The sequence below is a fragment of the Pecten maximus genome, chromosome 11, assembly GCF_902652985.1.
Source record: "Pecten maximus chromosome 11, xPecMax1.1, whole genome shotgun sequence".
Classification (NCBI taxonomy): Eukaryota; Metazoa; Mollusca; class Bivalvia; order Pectinida; family Pectinidae; genus Pecten; species Pecten maximus.
In genome coordinates this window covers 5,698,771-5,722,300 of record NC_047025.1, presented here as the reverse complement: position 1 = coordinate 5,722,300, position 23,530 = coordinate 5,698,771, and the positions used below count along the sequence as shown (strand labels likewise).

The window sequence follows — 23,530 nt, the reverse complement described above, 5'->3', positions numbered from 1 at the left end:
GGATTTGAACCCAATTTGGTCAGAAACATCCGTGGTGATGGGGGAACAGATTTTGCATAAATGGTTACTGTGACCCTCAATCCCATAACTATGTATATCATCGCTGGGCATTAAGAGATAAACACAATTCTTATGTAAAAATAGGCCAAAGGGGTTTTCCCCACCCTAAGGGACTTAGTTTCTTTAAACACCATTATGGTGTAAAAATAATCCATATGGTCTTTCAGAGAGTACATTTTTGTATATGTATTGACAAATTGAACATGTACATTATTTTGACATTTGGTCAAATCCAACCAGGTGAGCGATACAGGCCCCATGGGCCTCTTGTTTATTTTGCCAACACAGTGTTGGCCCATAACCGCCTTGGCACTTTTCGAGCTTTGCTCTGGTAATTAACATACCATTTGATAATTTCCGACTGTCTGATGAAGCACAGGTGGTCCATTGCTCAAGACAGCCCACTTGACCTTGTAAGCTCTAAAATGTGTACTATGCGTAGTTATAGGTGTTATGTGTGGGTAAAACCATAAGGTACAAAGGTTAAGGGGAGGAGACATGCGTATAGCCGGATTCAAAGAATGAAAGGTTGGACAACCTTGATTGTCAATCACAGGAAAACACTACGTGCAGTCAAAATAGACGAAGAATTGAATGGTGCATCCATTATCTCAGTGGGCCACCTGTGCTTCATCAGGCTGTCAGGATTTATCAAATGGTATATAGCAAAGCTCGAAAAGTGCCAATGCGGCTACGGTCCAACACTGGGTTGTCAAAATTAACAAAAAGCAAAGCAGAATCTGACGATGAAACGTGTCCGACACTGGGCAAAAAACAACTGCATATGCAGTTTTTCGACGACGCATTTTAGAAAACTGCGGACAAACATTAAGTGCTTATTCGTATTTTGTAGAGGCGTATATGGGCGTCGTAGTATCTACACCTTAGATGACATTCTCCGCTGGACTGATAAAAACTGATAAAAACTGTCTGTTGTATACAATAAACTCCTGACGTTTACAGTTCTCTGAGCCCTGTCTGTTGTATACAATAAACTCCTGTCGTTTACAGTTCTCTGAGCCCTGTCTGTTGTATTCTATAAACTCCTGTCATTTACAGTTCTCTGAGCCCTGTATGTTGTATACTATAAACTCCTGACGTTTACAGTTCTCTGAGCCATGTCTGTTGTATACTATAAACTGTCGTTTACAGTTCTCTGAGCCCTGTATGTTGTATTCTATAAACTCCTGTTGTTTACAGTTCTCTGAGCCTGTCTGTTGTATTCTAAAAATTGCTGTCGTTTACAGTTCTCTGAGCCCTGTATGTTGTATTCTATAAACTCCTGTCGTTTACATTTCTCTAAGCCCTGTCTGTTGTATACAATAAACTCCTGACGTTGTATACAATAAACTCCTGTCGTTTACAGTTCTCTAAGCCCTGTCTGTTGTATTCTATAAACTCCTGTTGTTTACATTTCTCTGAGCCCTGTCTGTTGTATACAATAAACTCCTGTTGTTTACAGTTCTCTGAGCCCTGTATGTTGTATACTATAAACTCCTGTTGTTTACAGTTCTCTGAGCCCTGTATGTTGTATACTATAAACTCCAATCGTTTACAGTTCTCTGAGCCCTGTATGTTGTATACTATAAACTTCTGTTGTTTACAGTTCTCCGAACCGTGCCTGGAAGCTGCGTTATACCTGTTGGACAGGGGGGAGTTGGCCGACTCCGGTAGAAATAGTCCCGTGTCTATCGTCAGGATCATTTCCTCTATGGTATGTTTGACTTGGCTCCCTGTTGGATCAATTCACATACTGTTCCACATCTGATGTTTCATTCCACATCTGACCTATAGTCAAGGTCACAGTGGTCTAATTTATTAAAATACTTAATTAATACATATTTACTGTAAAGCATGTATAGTACTTATTGTGCTCAGGTACGTTTTAAAATTTTCAACTGCATGGTAGCTGAATTCTCCAGCATAAGGCAATAATGAGAGCCTCTCTCATTCCTGAACATTGCCAAAACATACAGCATGTTGTTCACCTTGAACTTTGTATATCATTGTAGTTTGAGGTATTTGTAAAATCATGTCGGTTTATTTAACAGGCTAACAGTATGGATGAGCCAGGCGGTGTGTTAGAAGGCAGGTGGACAAGTGAATACCCTGAGGGATGTACCCGCCCCTGGGTATGGACAGGAAGTGTTGGTATACTGAAGAAGTTTATGGAAACTGACCAATCAGTCCAGTATGGGCAGTGTTGGGTGTTCTCCTGTCTGGTGACCACATGTAAGTAACCACTCAAAACTGACCAGTCAGGCCAATATGGCCATTGTTGGGTGTTCTCCTGTCTGGTGACCAAATGTAAGTAACCACTGGTCAAAACTGACCAGTCAGGCCAATATGGCCATCGTTGGGTGTTCTCCTGTCTGGTGACCAAATGTAAGAAACCACTGGTCAAAACTGACCAATCAGGCCAATATGGCCATCATTAGGTGTTCTCCTGTCTGGTGACCAAATGTAAGAAACCACTGGTCAAAACTGACCAATCGGGCCAATATGGCCATCATTGGGTGTTCTCCTGTCTGGTGACCAAATGTAAGTAACCACTTGTCAAAACTGACCAATCAGGCCAATATGGCCATTGTTGGGTGTTCTCCTGTCTGGTGACCACGTGTAAGTAACCACTGGTCAAAACTGACCAATCAGGCCAATATGGCCATTGTTGGATGTTCTAGCTCCTGTCTGGTGACCACGTGTAAGTAACCACTGGTCAGAACTGACCAATCAGGCCAATATGGCCATTGTTGGATGGTCTTCTGTCTGGTGACCATACATAAGTAGCCTCCGTTCAAAACTGATTGATACGATCGGGTGATACATACAGATAAAGATGTGGCCACATGATGGAATTTCTTTGAGATGCAATTGATCCAATTTTGACTTAAAGTTTAGATTATAATTAAGAGCTCAAATATTTGGAGGTTGGTAATAGCATGTGAAAGTTTAGGTAATGTATAAAAATAAACAACAGCCCATTCTTGTTTCTAGTTGATCACTCTTTGTCAGATATGTAGCATTGTTAAAACTTCAAGATTTGATAATTTTTATTTAATACATATTTGTAATCATGTTGGAATATTTTACTACAGAAGTGTCATGTTCTGATGAAGTAAATGTTAAAATGAGGAATTTATTTTTACCTCAATCAGTATTGCGGTCCTTGGGTATACCGACCAGGTCAGTGACGAACTTCGAGTCTGCCCATGACACAGATTGCAGTATGACAATCGATTACCATTATGATGAGGATGGTAATCCAGACGACTACTTAAATGACTCTAAGTGGTATGTTACATGATAAATCGATGAAAATGGAATTCCTGGTGCTTCATAAAACGGTCCTTAAACAATGATGAGTGTGATCAGGATGACTCTATGATAATAAGGTTTAGGATGATGAATGATACCTGATGTCTTATGTGTATGCACATGTGCATGTGTCTGAGTGAAAGTTTGTCTTTTCAATGTATCAAAAACTTCAAAAAATAAAAAATTACAAAAAAAAATTAATGACCATTTTTTAATGGTTTGTAAATTCATGGTATTTTAATGGGGTTTAATGTTTTGTAAATTCATGGTATATTAATGGACTATAATAAGATTTTATGGTTTGTAAATTTATGGTATATTAATGGATTATAATGGGATTTAATGGTAATCAAATTTATGGTATTTGGAACTTTATGGTTTTTAATGGAACTTTATGGTTTTTAATGGTTTATACAGTAATTTGTTTAGTAATAGAGATTTAAGAGGGTGTCTTTCTTGTGTCTGTTGCCTCTCTTATATAAAGATTATAGGTATAATGAGTGTAGTTACAATCCTAATATGAAGAAAGCAAATGTCACTTAGGTTTGCTCTTTATGTTGCATTTTCCCATCTGTTATGGAATATCATACAGAATTTATGGTACTGGTCCACTATCTGGAAAAGAGGCATGCTTGGAAACGGGACGTCAAAGTTTTGTTTCAGGTTGAAATTAGATTTGAAACACTTGTGATAGAGAAAGTCAAGATATGAATGATTTTGTATGTTCTGAAAGAAGGAGTAAATCTTGGCAATTGTCAAAATGTTAATATCTAGTATGGTATCAATATTTTAATGGTCTATTTGAATACCAACCTACCAAATGAATATTCATCAGCATTATCTTTTATAACAAATGATAGTCTTTTTGTGTGACAAACTAAATCTGTTCCTTATGACAGGAATTTCCATGTGTGGAATGAGTCTTGGTTCAAGCGCCGTGATCTGCCGTCTGGTTACGATGGATGGCAGGCACATGATGCCACGCCCCAAGAAAGCAGTGAAGGTTAGTACAGTTGTAGAATGTAAAACATTTGTCTGTAAAGATATTACATGTAATTTAGTTTGACATTCTGTTGTAAAGGAACAGGTCGGTGTGGCTTGTACATAGTGTTACATATAGTGATCTCTGTCACTCGGCTGACAGAGTGGGTCTGTGTGGCTTGTACATAGTGTTACATACCGTCTCTGTCACTCGGCTGACAGAGTGGGTCGGTGTGGCTTGTACATAGTGTTACATATAGTGATCTCTGTCACTCGGCTGACAGAGTGGGTCTGTGTGGCTTGTACATAGTGTTACATACCGTCTCTGTCACTCGGCTGACAGAGTGGGTCGGTGTGGCTTGTACATAGTGTTACATATAGTGATCTCTGTCACTGGGCTGACAGAGTGGGTCTGTGTGGCTTGTACATAGTGTTACATATAGTGATCTCTGTCACTGGGCTGACAGAGTGGGTCGGTGTGGCTTGTACATAGTGTTACATATAGTGATCTCTGTCACTCGGCTGACAGAGTGGGTCGGTGTGGCTTGTACATAGTGTTACATATAGTGATCTCTGTCACTCGGCTGACAGAGTGGGTCGGTGTGGCTTGTACATAGTGTTACATATAGTGATCTCTGTCACTCGGCTGACAGAGTGGGTCTGTGTGGCTTGTACATAGTGTTACATATAGTGATCTCTGTCACTGGGCTGACAGAGTGGGTCGGTGTGGCTTGTACATAGTGTTACATATAGTGATCTCTGTCACTGGGCTGACAGAGTGGGTCGGTGTGGCTTGTACATAGTGTTACATATAGTGATCTCTGTCACTCGGCTGACAGAGTGGGTCGGTGTGGCTTGTACATAGTGTTACATATAGTGATCTCTGTCACTCGGCTGACAGAGTGGGTCGGTGTGGCTTGTACATAGTGTTACATATAGTGATCTCTGTCACTGGGCTGACAGAGTGGGTCTGTGTGGCTTGTACATAGTGTTACATATAGTGATCTCTGTCACTCGGCTGACAGAGTGGGTCGGTGTGGCTTGTACATAGTGTTACATATAGTGATCTCTGTCACTCGGCTGACAGAGTGGGTCGGTGTGGCTTGTACATAGTGTTACATATATAGTGATCTCTGTCACTCGGCTGACAGAGTGGGTCTGTGTGGCTTGTACATAGTGTTACATATAGTGATCTCTGTCACTCGGCTGACAGAGTGGGTCGGTGTGGCTTGTACATAGTGTTACATATAGTGATCTCTGTCACTGGGCTGACAGAGTGGGTCTGTGTGGCTTGTACATAGTGTTACATATAGTGATCTCTGTCACTGGGCTGACAGAGTGGGTCTGTGTGGCTTGTACATAGTGGTACATATAGTGATCTCTGTCACTCGGCTGACAGAGTGGGTCGGTGTGGCTTGTACATAGTGTTACATATAGTGATCTCTGTCACTCGGCTGACAGAGTGGGTCTGTGTGGCTTGTACATAGTGTTACATATAGTGATCTCTGTCACTCGGCTGACAGAGTGGGTCTGTGTGGCTTGTACATAGTGGTACATACCGTCTCTGTAACTTGGCTGACAGAGTGGGTCTGTGTGGCTTGTACATAGTGTTACATACCGTCTCTGTCACTGGGCTGACAGAGTGGGTCTGTGTGGCTTGTACATAGTGTTACATACCCTCTCTGTCACTGGGCTGACAGAGTGGGTCTGTGTGGCTTGTACATAGTGTTACATATAGTGATCTCTGTCACTCGGCTGACAGAGTGGGTCGGTGTTGCTTGTACATAGTGTTACATATAGTGATCTCTGTCACTCGGCTGACAGAGTGGGTCGGTGTGGCTTGTACATAGTGTTACATATAGTGATCTCTGTCACTCGGCTGACAGAGTGGGTCTGTGTGGCTTGTACATAGTGTTACATACCGTCTCTGTCACTGGGCTGACAGAGTGGGTCGGTGTGGCTTGTACATAGTGTTACATATAGTGATCTCTGTCACTGGGCTGACAGAGTGGGTCTGTGTGGCTTGTACATAGTGTTACATACCGTCTCTGTCACTAGGCTGACAGAGTGGGTCTGTGTGGCTTGTACATAGTGGTACATACCGTCTCTGTAACTTGGCTGACAGAGTGGGTCTGTGTGGCTTGTACATAGTGTTACATACCCTCTCTGTCACTGGGCTGACAGAGTGGGTCAGTGTGGCTTGTACATAGTGTTACATACCGTCTCTGTCACTGGGCTGACAGAGTGGGTCTGTGTGGCTTGTACATAGTGTTACATACAGTCTCTGTAACTTGGCTGACAGTGTTAAATATAGTCTCTGTCACTCAGCTGACGGGACATATTTCTTTGGCTCAGGAGATAGAGTTGTGGCCTATAAAACCAAAGATCTGGGTTTAATTCCTGTTTTAGCACTTGGCCGTAATGTGTTTTTCCATGTTCTTTCTCATGATTATAAATGAACTGCCCTTGTGAAAGCGAATTTTCTCACATCAACCACGCTGAGAGATCCCATGAGATGACATACGCATGCGCATATGATTCAGTACATTCGCTTTGCTTGATTCAGCTACAGTGTTTTCTCTACGTCGAACTTGTCATCGTTTCTTTTGTGAAGAATATTGTCACCGTCTGATCGTTCAGCGTTTTGTGACTTTTTTGACGCCGATCTTGTGTTTCTCACTGTTTAAAGTTCAGAGACAGTTCATTAACTGAAGAAACTAGGGAAAGTAAATAATAGCTGGGATTGTAACGACATAGTATACTTGATAGAATGTTCATGTATCATAATTGACTTACAACATTAACTCCACAGGACCAGAAAAAAACTTTTTTTTATATCCAAAACTTATTATACAGCTTTGAAATATATATAAGGTTGAGCCAAATTCAGAGCTTTGATTTATTTCGTGATTGTCAGATATTTGTATCAAGCATTTTATTCATCTTAGAAAATAGTTACTGTATTTCAGTTTTTTGCTCACTTGCCCTTGTCAGCTGAGCTTATGCAGTGGTGCAGTTCCACTTTAAAAAAGTTTGCTGTCTGTTGCAATTTTCTGCATCAGCATTTAACTGAGTGACTTTTTTTTTTCAAGAATTAATCAATGTCAAGATCAGAATATTTGACTTAGGCAGGTTCTGGGAATGATGACTCAAAAGAGTTGGGAAGGAAATGACCTTGACCTATACTCAAGGTCAAAGGGGTAAAATTTGATAATGACTCACCCTGGCTAGATTCGTATTTGATGGGTAGGTTCTTTTGTTAAGAAACACAAGATTGCTAAATTTTGTAAAAAGAATTGACCTTGACCCTTATTAAGGATCATGGTCATGAAACTTATCTTTGTTAAAACAAACTTCTTTCAAACCCAAAGGCCCAAATCACATGATGTTTGACTTGTAGGGGGGCTGGACTGGGTCGATCATCGGTGACCAGGTAGCTCAATTGGTAGAGCATCTGGCTAGTGTTCGGAGGTCCCGGGTTCGAACCCCGGCCTGGCCGCTACATTTTCTCCTCTCCTGTTACAAAATAGGCGCCCAACTGAAATACCCACGGTGGTGGTATAAGGGTCTTGTGTGTCTTCGAAGGCGAAGACTTGGAAAAAAGGAGGGAGGTGTGTAGGGGGACTGGACTGGGTCGATCATCGGTGACCAGGTAGCTCAATTGGTAGAGCATCCGGCTAGTGTTCGGAGGTCCCGGGTTCGAACCCAGGTCTGGCCGCTACATTTTCTCCTCTCCTGTTACAGACTAGTACCAACTAACTTGCGGAGATGTTACATATTTTTACAGGGGTGATGAGGTGTGGTCCTGCTCCCTTGAAAGCCATTAAGGAGGGACACGTATATCTCAATTACGATGTCGGCTTCATCTTCTCGGAGGTCAATGGAGACAAGGTCAATTGGAAGGTAAGTCAATAAGTAAAACAAGCGACCATCTCTGTTATTAATAGCTACCTTCTGTTCTGAGGGATAATTTCAATTACCCTTGAGTGTTTTTGCTTTCTTACTATGATGTATATATATTTTAATTCTGTTTATAGAGACCCTCTCTTTACGCAACCAGTGACTGCATATTTTATTCCCTGTGGTCACAACATGTTCAAAAGACACTAGCGGATCCATGCTATCCCCCACCCCTCCCCCCTCCTTTTTTTTTTTTCGGAGGAAGAAAATCTTTTTATAGTCTTAAAAATGGAGAAAAACAATTTGGCACACGCCTATGGTGCTCGCATTATCACTAATTTACTTGACCCCCCCCTTTCGAAAATCCTGCATCCACCCCCGATCCCAAATGGTTGCAAATTTGCTATATTCAGTTTCTCCTTGGGGGCTTTGCCCCACTGGAACCCCCTTCCAGGGCGCTGCGCTTGACCCGCTGGGGGCCTTGGTGGCCCCCAGACCCCTCACCAAATTGTATAAGGTAACATAATTTTATGCTTGGATTATTTTCTATCGCTGAGGTAGATAGAAATTAGAATGTTTTCATTATGTCACATCCACCAAAAATTATGGATCGGTTTGTGATAAAATCAAGACTGATTTCTACTCACAATGTGTTCCTATTGTGTATGAGTGTCAGTCGAGATGGCAAAGCCACGGCCGAATACTTTCACATAAAGTTTGACAGATAATATTCGATGGCATGCCGCAAAAGCAGATGAATGACTATTTCCAGAAATTGAATTTGTGACAATCTTAACCATGTATACAAAATATATAGCCTATATGATAGTTGACAGACAAATCTACATTAAGTACATGTATATTGTAAATCATGTAACGTTATTACGGCGAGATTATCTGGTGCAGATAAACCTTCAAAACAAAAAATAAGGAAACTATATATTATGTATTATTATGAATACATGTTGTAAATACAGTACTCGGCTTTATATAATGCAATCTCTTATACAATTTCATGGTTGTTATTTTCATACTGATTTGATACTATACTCACCCTCGTTATACCGCCATACCTGCAGTGGAAGAAAGGTGGCAATATAATGAGGTAGCAATATATAGAGCAAAAATATACAAAATTACACACCATTCCGTAATGCTATATATAGTGTCATGTGACTTTCGTCTTTCATGGTTTCATGAAACACATGATTCATTGGTCGGTATGAAGGTGAAGACTAATCAGGGTAATTATCATTGGTTTAGATACATAAGAACGGGAATATGGAGGTGATCGGTATCGACACCTACGCTGTGGGTAAGAATATCAGCACCAAAGCTATCGGCTCTGAAATGAGGGAGGACCTCACACTACAGTACAAGTATCCTGAGGGTATGTTACCTATACCTGTATATAATATTGGTCACTTGATATTCCTGGATGTAGTATTGATATTGTCTGTAGATCTGCCTGGATGTAGTATTGACATATTGTCTGTAGATCTACCTGGATGTAGTATTGACATTGTCAATAGATCTGCCTGGATGTAGTATTGACATTGTCAATAGATCTGCCTGGATGTAGTATTGACATATTATCTGTAGATCTACCTGGATGTAGTATTGACATTGTCAATAGATCTGCCTGGATGTAGTATTGACATTGTCAGTAGATTTTCCTGAATGTAGTATTTTTTTTTGACATTGTCAGTTGATCTGCCTGGATGTAGTATTGACATTGTCAGTAGATCTGCTAGGATGTAGTAATGACATTGTCAATAGATTTTCCTGAATGTAGTATTTTTTTTTGACATTGTCAGTTGATCTGCCTGGATGTAGTATTGACATATTGTCTGTAGATCTGCCTGGATGTAGTATTGACATTATCAATAGATTTTCCTGAATGTAGTATTTTTTTTGACATTGTCAGTTGATCTGCTAGGATATAGTATTGAAATTGTCTGTAGATCTGCCTGGACGTAGTATTGACATATTGTCTGTAGATCTGTCTGGACGTAGTATTGACATTGTCTGTAGATCTGTCTGGACGTAGTATTGACATTGTCTGTAGATCTGCCTGGATGTAGTGTTGACATTGTCAGTTGATCTACCTGGATGTAGTATTGACATTGTTTATAGATCTACCTGGATGTAGTATTGACATATTGTCTGTAGATCTACCTGGACGTAGTATTGACATTGTCTGTAGATCTGCCTGGATGTAGTATTGACATTGTCAGTTAATCTGCCTGGATGTAGTATTGACATATTGTCTGTAGATCTGTCTGGATGTAGTATTGACATATTGTCTGTAGATCTGTCTGGATGTAGTATTGACATATTGTCTGTAGATCTACCTGGATGTAGTATTGACATATTGTCTGTAGATCTACCTGGATGTAGTATTGACATTGTTTATAGATCTACCTGGATGTAGTATTGACATATTATCTGTAGATCTGCCTGGATGTAGTATTGACATTGTCAGTAGATCTGTCTGGACGTAGTATTGACATTGTCAATAGATTTTCCTGAATGTAGTATTTTTTTTTGACATTGTCAGTTGATCTGCCTGGATGTAGTATTGACATTGTCAGTAGATTTTCCTGAATGTAGTATTTTCTTTTGACATTGTCAGTAGATCTGCCAGGATATAGTATTGACATTGTCAATAGATCTGCCTGGATGTAGTATTGACATTATCAATAGATTTTCCTGAATGTAGTATTTTTTTTGACATTGTCAGTTGATCTGCTAGGATATAGTATTGAAATTGTCTGTAGATCTGCCTGGATATAGTATTGAAATTGTCAGTAGATCTGTCTGGACGTAGTATTGAAATTGTCAGTAGATCTGTCTGGACGTAGTATTGACATTGTCTGTAGATCTGTCTGGACGTAGTATTGACATAATGTCTGTAGATCTGTCTGGATGTAGTATTGACATATTGTCTGTAGATCTACCTGGATGTAGTATTGACATATTGTCTGTAGATCTACCTGGATGTAGTATTGACATATTGTCTGTAGATCTACCTGGATGTAGTATTGACATATTATCTGTAGATCTGCCTGGATGTAGTATTGACATATTGTCTGTAGATCTACCTGGACATAGTATTGACATTGTCTGTAGATCTGCCTGGACGTTACATATTGACATATTGTTTGTAGATCTGCCTGGACGTAGTATTGACATTGTCTGTAGGTCTACCTGGATGTAGTATTGACATTGTCTGTAGATCTGCCTGGATGTAGTATTGACATTGTCTGTAGATCTGCCTGGACGTTACGTATTGACATATTGTCTGTAGATCTGCCTGGACATAGTATTGACATTGTCTGTAGGTCTACCTGGATGTAGTATTGACATTGTCTGTAGATCTGCTTGGATGTAGTATTGACATATTGTCTGTAGATCTGCCTGGACGTAGTATTGACATTGTCTGTAGATCTACCTGGATGTAGTATTGACATATTGTCTGTAGATCTGCCTGGATGTAGTATTGACATTGTCTGTAGATCTACCTGGACGTAGTATTGACACATTGTCTGTAGATCTACCTGGATGTAGTATTGACATATTGTCTGTAGATCTACCTGGACGTAGTATTGACATATTGTCTGTAGATCTACCTGGATGTAGTATTGACATATTGTCTGTAGATCTGCCTGGATGTAGTATTGACATTGTCTGTAGATCTACCTTGAAGTAGTATTGACACATTGTCTGTAGATCTACCTGGATGTAGTATTGACATTGTCTGTAGATCTGTCTGGACATAGTATTGACATAATGTCTGTAGATCTGTCTGGATGTAGTATTGACATATTGTCTGTAGATCTACCTGGATGTAGTATTGACATATTGTCTGTAGATCTACCTGGATGTAGTATTGACATTGTCTGTAGATCTGTCTGGACGTAGTATTGACATTGTCTGTAGATCTGCCTGAATGTAGTATTGACATATTGTCTGTAGATCTGCCTGGAAGTAGTATTGACATATTGTCTGTAGATCTGCCTGAATGTAGTATTGACATATTGTCTGTAGATCTACCTGGATATAGTATTGACATATTGTCTGTAGATCTACCTGGATGTAGTATTGACATATTGTCAGTAGATCTGTCTGGATGTAGTATTGATATTGTCTGTAGATCTACCTGGATGTAGTATTGACATTGTTTATAGATCTGTCTGGATGTAGTATTGACATTGTCAGTAGATCTGCCTGGATGTAGTATTGACATATTGTCTGTAGATCTACCTGGATGTAGTATTGACATATTGTCAGTAGATCTGTCTGGATGTAGTATTGACATTGTCTGTAGATCTACCTGGACGTAGTATTGACATATTGTCTGTAGATCTACCTGGATGTAATATTGACATTGTCTGTAGATCTGCCTGGATGTAGTATTGACATTGTCTGTAGATCTACCTGGATGTAGTATTGACATATTGTCTGTAGATCTGCCTGGATGTAGTATTGACATTGTCTGTAGATCTGCCTGGATGTAGTATTGACATTGTCTGTAGATCTGCCTGGACGTAGTATTGACATTGTCTGTAGATCTACCTGGATGTAGTATTGACATTGTTTATAGATCTACCTGGATGTAGTATTGACATTGTCTGTAGATCTACCTGGATGTAGTATTGACATATTGTCTGTAGATCTACCTGGATGTAGTATTGACATTGTCAGTAGATCTACCTGGATGTAGTATTGACATTGTTTATAGATCTACCTGGATGTAGTATTGACATATTGTCTGTAGATCTACCTGGATGTAGTATTGACATATTGTCTGTAGATCTGTCTGGATGTAGTATTGACATTGTCTGTAGATCTGTCTGGATGTAGTATTGACATTGTCAGTAGATCTACCTGGATGTAGTATTGACATATTGTCAGTAGATCTGTCTGGATGTAGTATTAACATTGTCTGTAGATCTACCTGGACGTAGTATTGACATATTGTCTGTAGATCTACCTGGACGTAGTATTGACATTGTCAGTAGATCTACCTGGATGTAATATTGACATATTGTCTGTAGATTTACCTGGATGTAGTATTGACATATTGTCAGTAGATCTGCCTGGACGTAGTATTGACATATTGTCTGTAGATCTACCTGGACGTAATATTGACATATTGTCAGTAGATCTGTCTGGATGTAGTATTGATATTGTCTGTAGATCTACCTGGATGTAGTATTGACATTGTTTATAGATCTGTCTGGATGTAGTATTGACATTGTCAGTAGATCTGCCTGGATGTAGTATTGACATATTGTCTGTAGATCTACCTGGATGTAGTATTGACATATTGTCAGTAGATCTGTCTGGATGTAGTATTGACATTGTCTGTAGATCTACCTGGACGTAGTATTGACATATTGTCTGTAGATCTACCTGGATGTAATATTGACATTGTCTGTAGATCTGCCTGGATGTAGTATTGACATTGTCTGTAGATCTACCTGGATGTAGTATTGACATATTGTCTGTAGATCTGCCTGGATGTAGTATTGACATTGTCTGTAGATCTGCCTGGATGTAGTATTGACATTGTCTGTAGATCTGCCTGGACGTAGTATTGACATTGTCTGTAGATCTACCTGGATGTAGTATTGACATTGTTTATAGATCTACCTGGATGTAGTATTGACATTGTCTGTAGATCTACCTGGATGTAGTATTGACATATTGTCTGTAGATCTACCTGGATGTAGTATTGACATTGTCAGTAGATCTACCTGGATGTAGTATTGACATTGTTTATAGATCTACCTGGATGTAGTATTGACATATTGTCTGTAGATCTACCTGGATGTAGTATTGACATATTGTCTGTAGATCTGTCTGGATGTAGTATTGACATTGTCTGTAGATCTGTCTGGATGTAGTATTGACATTGTCAGTAGATCTACCTGGATGTAGTATTGACATATTGTCAGTAGATCTGTCTGGATGTAGTATTAACATTGTCTGTAGATCTACCTGGACGTAGTATTGACATATTGTCTGTAGATCTACCTGGACGTAGTATTGACATTGTCAGTAGATCTACCTGGATGTAATATTGACATATTGTCTGTAGATTTACCTGGATGTAGTATTGACATATTGTCAGTAGATCTGCCTGGACGTAGTATTGACATATTGTCTGTAGATCTACCTGGACGTAATATTGACATATTGTCAGTAGATCTGCCTGGATGTAGTATTGACATATTGTCTGTAGATCTACCTGGACGTAGTATTGACATTGTCTGTAGATCTGTCTGGATGTAGTATTGACATATTGTCTGTAGATCTGCCTGAATGTAGTATTGACATTGTCAGTAGATCTGTCTGGATGTAGTATTGACATATTGTCTGTAGATCTGTCTGGATGTAGTATTGACATTGTTTATAGATCTACCTGGATGTAGTATTGACATATTATCTGTAGATCTACCTGGATGTAGTATTGACATTGTTTATAGATCTGTCTGGACGTAGTATTGACATATTGTCTGTAGATCTGTCTGGATGTAGTATTGACATATTGTCTGTAGATCTGTCTGGATGTAGTATTGACATATTGTCTGTAGATCTACCTGGATGTAGTATTGACATTGTTAGTAGATCTACCTGGATGTAGTATTGACATTGTCTGTTGATCTACCTGTATGTAGTATTGACATATTGTCTGTAGATCTGCATGGACGTTACGTATTGACATTGTCTGTAGATCTACCTGGATGTAGTATTGACATATTGTCTGTAGATCTGCCTGGACGTTACGTATTGACATTGTCTGTTGATCTACCTGTATGTAGTATTGACATATTGTCAGTAGATCTGTCTGGATGTAGTATTAACATTGTCTGTAGATCTACCTGGACGTAGTATTGACATATTGTCTGTAGATCTACCTGGACGTAGTATTGACATTGTCAGTAGATCTACCTGGATGTAATATTGACATATTGTCTGTAGATTTACCTGGATGTAGTATTGACATATTGTCAGTAGATCTGCCTGGACGTAGTATTGACATATTGTCTGTAGATCTACCTGGACGTAATATTGACATATTGTCAGTAGATCTGCCTGGATGTAGTATTGACATATTGTCTGTAGATCTACCTGGACGTAGTATTGACATTGTCTGTAGATCTGTCTGGATGTAGTATTGACATATTGTCTGTAGATCTGCCTGAATGTAGTATTGACATTGTCAGTAGATCTGTCTGGATGTAGTATTGACATATTGTCTGTAGATCTGTCTGGATGTAGTATTGACATTGTTTATAGATCTACCTGGATGTAGTATTGACATATTATCTGTAGATCTACCTGGATGTAGTATTGACATTGTTTATAGATCTGTCTGGACGTAGTATTGACATATTGTCTGTAGATCTGTCTGGATGTAGTATTGACATATTGTCTGTAGATCTGTCTGGATGTAGTATTGACATATTGTCTGTAGATCTACCTGGATGTAGTATTGACATTGTTAGTAGATCTACCTGGATGTAGTATTGACATTGTCTGTTGATCTACCTGTATGTAGTATTGACATATTGTCTGTAGATCTGCCTGGATGTAGTATTGACATATTGTCTGTAGATCTACCTGGACGTAGTATTGACATTGTCTGTAGATCTGTCTGGATGTAGTATTGACATATTGTCTGTAGATCTGCCTGAATGTAGTATTGACATTGTCAGTAGATCTGTCTGGATGTAGTATTGACATATTGTCTGTAGATCTGTCTGGATGTAGTATTGACATTGTTTATAGATCTACCTGGATGTAGTATTGACATATTATCTGTAGATCTACCTGGATGTAGTATTGACATTGTTTATAGATCTGTCTGGACGTAGTATTGACATATTGTCTGTAGATCTGTCTGGATGTAGTATTGACATTGTCAGTAGATCTGCCTGGATGTAGTATTGACATATTGTCTGTAGATCTACCTGGATGTAGTATTGACATATTGTCAGTAGATCTGTCTGGATGTAGTATTGACATTGTCTGTAGATCTACCTGGACGTAGTATTGACATATTGTCTGTAGATCTACCTGGATGTAATATTGACATTGTCTGTAGATCTGCCTGGATGTAGTATTGACATTGTCTGTAGATCTACCTGGATGTAGTATTGACATATTGTCTGTAGATCTGCCTGGATGTAGTATTGACATTGTCTGTAGATCTGCCTGGATGTAGTATTGACATTGTCTGTAGATCTGCCTGGACGTAGTATTGACATTGTCTGTAGATCTACCTGGATGTAGTATTGACATTGTTTATAGATCTACCTGGATGTAGTATTGACATTGTCTGTAGATCTACCTGGATGTAGTATTGACATATTGTCTGTAGATCTACCTGGATGTAGTATTGACATTGTCAGTAGATCTACCTGGATGTAGTATTGACATTGTTTATAGATCTACCTGGATGTAGTATTGACATATTGTCTGTAGATCTACCTGGATGTAGTATTGACATATTGTCTGTAGATCTGTCTGGATGTAGTATTGACATTGTCTGTAGATCTGTCTGGATGTAGTATTGACATTTTCAGTAGATCTACCTGGATGTAGTATTGACATATTGTCAGTAGATCTGTCTGGATGTAGTATTAACATTGTCTGTAGATCTACCTGGACGTAGTATTGACATATTGTCTGTAGATCTACCTGGACGTAGTATTGACATTGTCAGTAGATCTACCTGGATGTAATATTGACATATTGTCTGTAGATTTACCTGGATGTAGTATTGACATATTGTCAGTAGATCTGCCTGGACGTAGTATTGACATATTGTCTGTAGATCTACCTGGACGTAGTATTGACATTGTCTGTAGATCTGTCTGGATGTAGTATTGACATATTGTCTGTAGATCTGCCTGAATGTAGTATTGACATTGTCAGTAGATCTGTCTGGATGTAGTATTGACATATTGTCTGTAGATCTGTCTGGATGTAGTATTGACATTGTTTATAGATCTACCTGGATGTAGTATTGACATATTATCTGTAGATCTACCTGGATGTAGTATTGACATTGTTTATAGATCTGTCTGGACGTAGTATTGACATATTGTCTGTAGATCTGTCTGGATGTAGTATTGACATATTGTCTGTAGATCTGTCTGGATGTAGTATTGACATATTGTCTGTAGATCTACCTGGATGTAGTATTGACATTGTTAGTAGATCTACCTAGATGTAGTATTGACATTGTCTGTTGATCTACCTGTATGTAGTATTGACATATTGTCTGTAGATCTGCATGGACGTTACGTATTGACATTGTCTGTAGATCTACCTGGATGTAGTATTGACATATTGTCTGTAGATCTGCCTGGACGTTACGTATTGACATTGTCTGTTGATCTACCTGTATGTAGTATTGACATATTGTCAGTAGATCTGTCTGGATGTAGTATTAACATTGTCTGTAGATCTACCTGGACGTAGTATTGACATATTGTCTGTAGATCTACCTGGACGTAGTATTGACATTGTCAGTAGATCTACCTGGATGTAATATTGACATATTGTCTGTAGATTTACCTGGATGTAGTATTGACATATTGTCAGTAGATCTGCCTGGACGTAGTATTGACATATTGTCTGTAGATCTACCTGGACGTAATATTGACATATTGTCAGTAGATCTGCCTGGATGTAGTATTGACATATTGTCTGTAGATCTACCTGGACGTAGTATTGACATTGTCTTTAGATCTGTCTGGATGTAGTATTGACATATTGTCTGTAGATCTGCCTGAATGTAGTATTGACATTGTCAGTAGATCTGTCTGGATGTAGTATTGACATATTGTCTGTAGATCTGTCTGGATGTAGTATTGACATTGTTTATAGATCTACCTGGATGTAGTATTGACATATTATCTGTAGATCTACCTGGATGTAGTATTGACATTGTTTATAGATCTGTCTGGACGTAGTATTGACATATTGTCTGTAGATCTGTCTGGATGTAGTATTGACATATTGTCTGTAGATCTGTCTGGATGTAGTATTGACATATTGTCTGTAGATCTACCTGGATGTAGTATTGACATTGTTAGTAGATCTACCTGGATGTAGTATTGACATTGTCTGTTGATCTACCTGTATGTAGTATTGACATATTGTCTGTAGATCTGCATGGACGTTACGTATTGACATTGTCTGTAGATCTACCTGGATGTAGTATTGACATATTGTCTGTAGATCTGCCTGGACGTTACGTATTGACATTGTCTGTTGATCTACCTGTATGTAGTATTGACATATTGTCTGTAGATCTGCCTGGATGAAGTATTGACATATTGTCTGTAGATCTGCCTGGATGTAGTATCGACATATTGTCTGTAGATCTACCTGGACGTAGTATTGACATTGTCTGTAGATCTGCCTGGATGTTACGTATTGACATATTGTCTGTAGATCTGCCTGGATGTAGTATTGACATTGTCTGTAGATCTACCTGGATGTAGTATTGACATTGTCTGTAGATCTGCCTGGATGTAGTATTGACATATTGTCTGTAGATCTGCCTGGATGTAGTATTGACATATTGTCTGTAGATCTACCTGGATGTAGTATTGACATTGTCTGTAGATTTACCTGGATGTAGTATTGACATTGTCTGTAGATCTGCCTGGATGTAGTATTGACATTGTCTGTAGATTTACCTGGATGTAGTATTGACATTATCTGTAGATCTACCTGGATGTAGTATTGACATTATCTGTAGATCTACCTGGACGTAGTATTGACATATTGTCTGTAGATCTGTCTATAATATATTAGTTCGCAGTAGGTATATTTATATATTGACCTGCTATTAAATAGAATTTCACAACATTCATATGTTACTCTTTCTAAACCAGGATCGAAAGAGGAACGAAAGGTCGTCACATTTGTACAACAGTTTGGATCCAAGCGAAAGAAAAATATTTACAATATGGATTCCATTAGAGAGGTTGTCATGGATCATTTCCTTCCAAATGAAACCTTGATTGGGGATGATGCTGAGATCAAAGTCGACATAAAAAACAAATCAGAGGATGAAGTTGTGTTGGATGTGCGTATGTCTGTAGCAAACGCATACTACACTGGCATTGCAGGTTTCAAGGTTAAAACTGAAACAATGCATTGTGTCATACCAGGCGACCAGGGTAAGGAGCTTTTATTTCTTATGTGTTTTGATGTGTTTAAATGTGTGTATCTTGAGTGGTTTTGGACAAGTTGTACTACATTAAAATTGGTATTATAGGATATTATATAATGAAATGTTGTTGAATCTCGCAGGAGTTTCCATGTTGACTCAGCTTTCACAATCATAAAAGTTGATTATTTTAGTAAATATCTTCAACAGGGTTTTGTTATTTTTTAATTGAAAAAGTATCAGCACATGTTTAGCAATCTCGCCAACTCTAAGGTAGTGGAGCGTCTGCCGTTGTGGATTAAAGGAGTAGAATTTAGAAAATTAACCAGTTCAGTTCGGGGGTACATTATGAGTACAGCAGACCATTACAACTACAAACCCAGTAATGTATGGATATATAATATTATGTAGTATCATGATATGAATGATGGTAGGGTAACCTGAATGTAAATTATTTTTCAGTGAAAACTGTCACCATGCAGATAACGGGTGCGGAATATGAGAAAAGGATGAACCCAGAAGGGAGGTTTCAGCTCTGTGTACACGCCAAGAATGTCAAGAATGGGCGCCTGTATGTACTGTCTGACGTCTTTATGTTGGCTATCCCGGACCTCATTGTTGATGTAAGTAGCATGGGTGTGATTAGCTGTGTTAGAATGGGTTAATGATGTTTTGGACAAGTGAGCTTATGCCTTGGTGCAGTGTCCATCCAGCATGAACTTTTCCTTTTAAATGACTACTTAATTCTCAAAAAAGGCCTAGAGTCATGATATTTGGTTATTAGGTTCTTTGGATGGAGTGGGACAAGGTTAGCAAAAAGAAATGACCTTGACCGTTATCCAAGGTCGAATGGATCAGATTTGTTGAAGCATTCAAACGACTTCTTTTGATTACCTAAAAGGCCTAGAATCAAGATACAATGTATTTGTCTTATAAATTTGGGCTGGGGGGGGGGGTCAAAGGTTGTGAAAGATAGTGACCTTGACCCCTTTTTCAAGGTTACAGCAGGGAGGGCTAAAGTTTGTTGAAACACTCAAAGGACTTGGGATTAACTAAAAGGCTTACAATCAAAATATTTGGCTGGTATGCTCCTTTGATGACACCTGACATAGTAATGACCATGATAAATGTTCAAGGTCAGAGGGATCAAATTTGTTTGAACACTCAAGACAATTTCATCAGACTAAGTAAATGGACTAAGTATAACGATATGTGGCTGGTAAGTTCCTGCGAGGATGCCCAACAAAGTTTGCAAAAAGGAATTACCTTGACCTGAATATTCATGGTCACAGGGGTCATATTTTTTAAAAGCACATAAACAAGTACCAAAATTCTTCATGCGCAAAATATACGGATAGAAGTTTTTTTTAGCATTTTCAGCCCCAAAAAGTACCTGCGCAAATTACAAGAGTTTTTACGGTACCTTTGATTAACTGACAGAGAATAAAAAAACTGAGTACCAGGGGAGCGATACAGGTCCATTGGGCCTCGTTTGATTTGCTAACTTGAGATAAAGACAAGAAGAAACTTTTTGTAGGATTTGCAGGTAATGAACTCTGTGTAAATATCATACTTACTAATATATTACAGATCCCAGCTGTATCTCCGTACCTAACCGACACTGATGGAAAGGTGGAATTCAAAAACACGACAAAGCTCACTCTTACAAATGGCATGTTTTCCTGCGATGCTGGGAATGGACTCGTACAAGAAGGGTTTGAAGTCCCTATCAAGTATGTATATTTTGTCTATATTTAATGAACAGACATGATATTTCTTTCTGGTGTTGTTGTTTTTTATCTTTTGTGTCTTTGTTGAGATAAGTTTATCTAGCTATACTTTTCAAATGATTTTGTACCAGTAGTATACATGAAGAAGCTGAAACATTTTAAGTGCATTTTGCCTGATTTTTAGCTCACCTGGTCAGGGGGTCTCAGGGGTGGGGTCTCAGGGGTGGGGCCAAAATGGGTCAATTAGGTTATATTGATATAAACGACTTATTCTCTGAAACCGAGCATTGGATATTGCTTGTATTTGCCTGGTAGCATCACTATGGGTAGGGATTCAAAATTGTGGAAATGGTGGGGCTGATCCCCCAAGGGCCAGGGGTGGAGGTCAAAAGGGGTCAATTTGACTTTATTGATATTATCGACTTCTTCTCGGAGATATCGCTCATATTTGACTGGTAGCATCCCCTTGGGGTAGGGACTCAAAATTTTACAAATGGTGGTACTGAGCATGTGACATTGTACATGTATGTTGACTGTAGTACATTATTTATGACGTCACAATCATAACATGCGAGTCTTATAGCTGTAGCTTACAGGACTTTTATGTTATAAAGATTCACTCATTCATCAAATTTCTGTAGGGGCCACGTTGGCCGAGTGGTTAAGGTGTCCCAACACTTTATCACTTGCCCTCCACCTCTGGGTTGCGAGTTTGAAACCTAGTGAGGCAGTTGCCAGGTACTGACCGTAGGAAGGTGGTTTTTCTCCGGGTACTCCGGCTTACCTCCACCTCCAAACCCGGCATGTCCTTAATTGACCCTGACTGTTAAAACAAAATAAACCAAACTTTGATTTTATCTTGTTTCAATAAAGACTCCATGACCTTATTTACTGATATTGTTTTCCCTAGGAAATCCATCGCTCCTGGAGAATCTGTGGTAGAGAAGTTTATCATTCATCCTACTAAACGCTATCACCGTCGACGACGTCTCCACGTCAAATTCAACTGTGACCAGATTGTCGATGTGGAGGGCTCAGCTTACACGAAGATTGTGAACACTCCTCCAAAGGATGATGATGAAACTGACAGCAGCGATGATGAGGATTAGAAGGCCTGATATGGACACCTCAGAATCCTAGATCACTGATGTTTCATCAGACTATGAGAATCTCAGTTTTAAAAAAAAAACAGATTTTGTTAAAAATACATTGTATACTCATTTAAACTTTTTTTGTTGTATTTTCGTCATTTCTTCGGTTAACCAGAGACAAAGTCTCATGTGACGTATTATGATTGGTGTTCTCCCAGCTACTTCGTGAAAGTTATATGTAATGGTAGGTATATACTGATACTTTATAAACAGGAAACGAGAGACAATAACATGTGTAATGGAGAGATAGAGACATGGACAGATCGAGAAATGTAGAGATGAAGAAATGTAGAGATGGAGAAATAGAGAGATGGAAAGATGAAGAAATGGAGAGAGATGGAAAATGTAGAAATGTAAAGATGAAGAAATGCAGATGAAGAAATGCAGAGATGAAGAAATGCAGAGATGGCAAATGTAGGCATGTAGAGATGGAGGGATGGAGAAATTTGAGAAAAATTAAAGTCATTAATTATTTGACAGTAGGGACATTATCTTTAACAAACTAATCTTTGCATTTTCATAATTGATGATTTTTTTCCCCTTGAGTAATAAGGATAATTTTTTTTCTTTCCGATTGTTTAAGAGTTGTCTCCCATCTATATCACATTAGAAAAGCAATATGGCGGTCATAAAACCTTGACCATCGGTCTCGTTTCGGCTAAATAACCACGAGAACCGACAGATATGTACATTGGTATTGTGAAGTGGTTGTTTTTGTGTCAGTGTGTTTTTTGTCCATATTCCTATATAATCAACTGACCTATGCACTTTAAGTGAAGGTTTTGAAGAAGCAAGAATACATGTCATTATTCTGTAATGATGTATTACAGATCTCATATATATTGGCAGCTAAATATTACTCAACAGTGTGAGAGATTAGAACATTACTGATTCGCAGATTGACGAAGTTATAAATGTAGTACAACTGTGACAAAACAATAGTGTTGATAAGGACGAATATTCTGTGAGCCATTGTTGAGATGTATCATTGTACCTCACGGCATGAATGACGTACCACAGCATCTAGAATAGTCATTATACCATGTTAACATAACGTATGTGAGGAAATGTCATCATTCCGTTTCAGTGTTTGGAATCATGAAATGAAATATATTTTTGACATTGTAGTTAACAGAAATGACTGTGATCTTGTTATCAATATTTCTATAAATAAAGTCTCTTTGAAAATTATA

The 23,530-nt window shown here is 38.8% G+C and overlaps 1 protein-coding gene across 1 annotated transcript in view; it reads left to right on the top strand.

The window, feature by feature from the left end:
- Positions 1–23,530, top strand: part of LOC117337437 (protein-glutamine gamma-glutamyltransferase K-like) — a 48,451-nt gene extending 24,921 nt beyond the window's left edge. The window contains exons 6-15 of the mRNA XM_033898421.1: positions 1,667–1,774; positions 2,112–2,292; positions 3,216–3,351; positions 4,275–4,378; positions 8,144–8,259; positions 9,520–9,646; positions 19,179–19,466; positions 19,919–20,079; positions 21,047–21,189; positions 22,097–23,530. Coding sequence (XP_033754312.1) covers positions 1,667–1,774; positions 2,112–2,292; positions 3,216–3,351; positions 4,275–4,378; positions 8,144–8,259; positions 9,520–9,646; positions 19,179–19,466; positions 19,919–20,079; positions 21,047–21,189; positions 22,097–22,295 — 1,563 coding nt within the window. The 3' untranslated portion in view covers positions 22,296–23,530. The remainder of the gene's footprint in view (positions 1–1,666; positions 1,775–2,111; positions 2,293–3,215; positions 3,352–4,274; positions 4,379–8,143; positions 8,260–9,519; positions 9,647–19,178; positions 19,467–19,918; positions 20,080–21,046; positions 21,190–22,096) is intronic.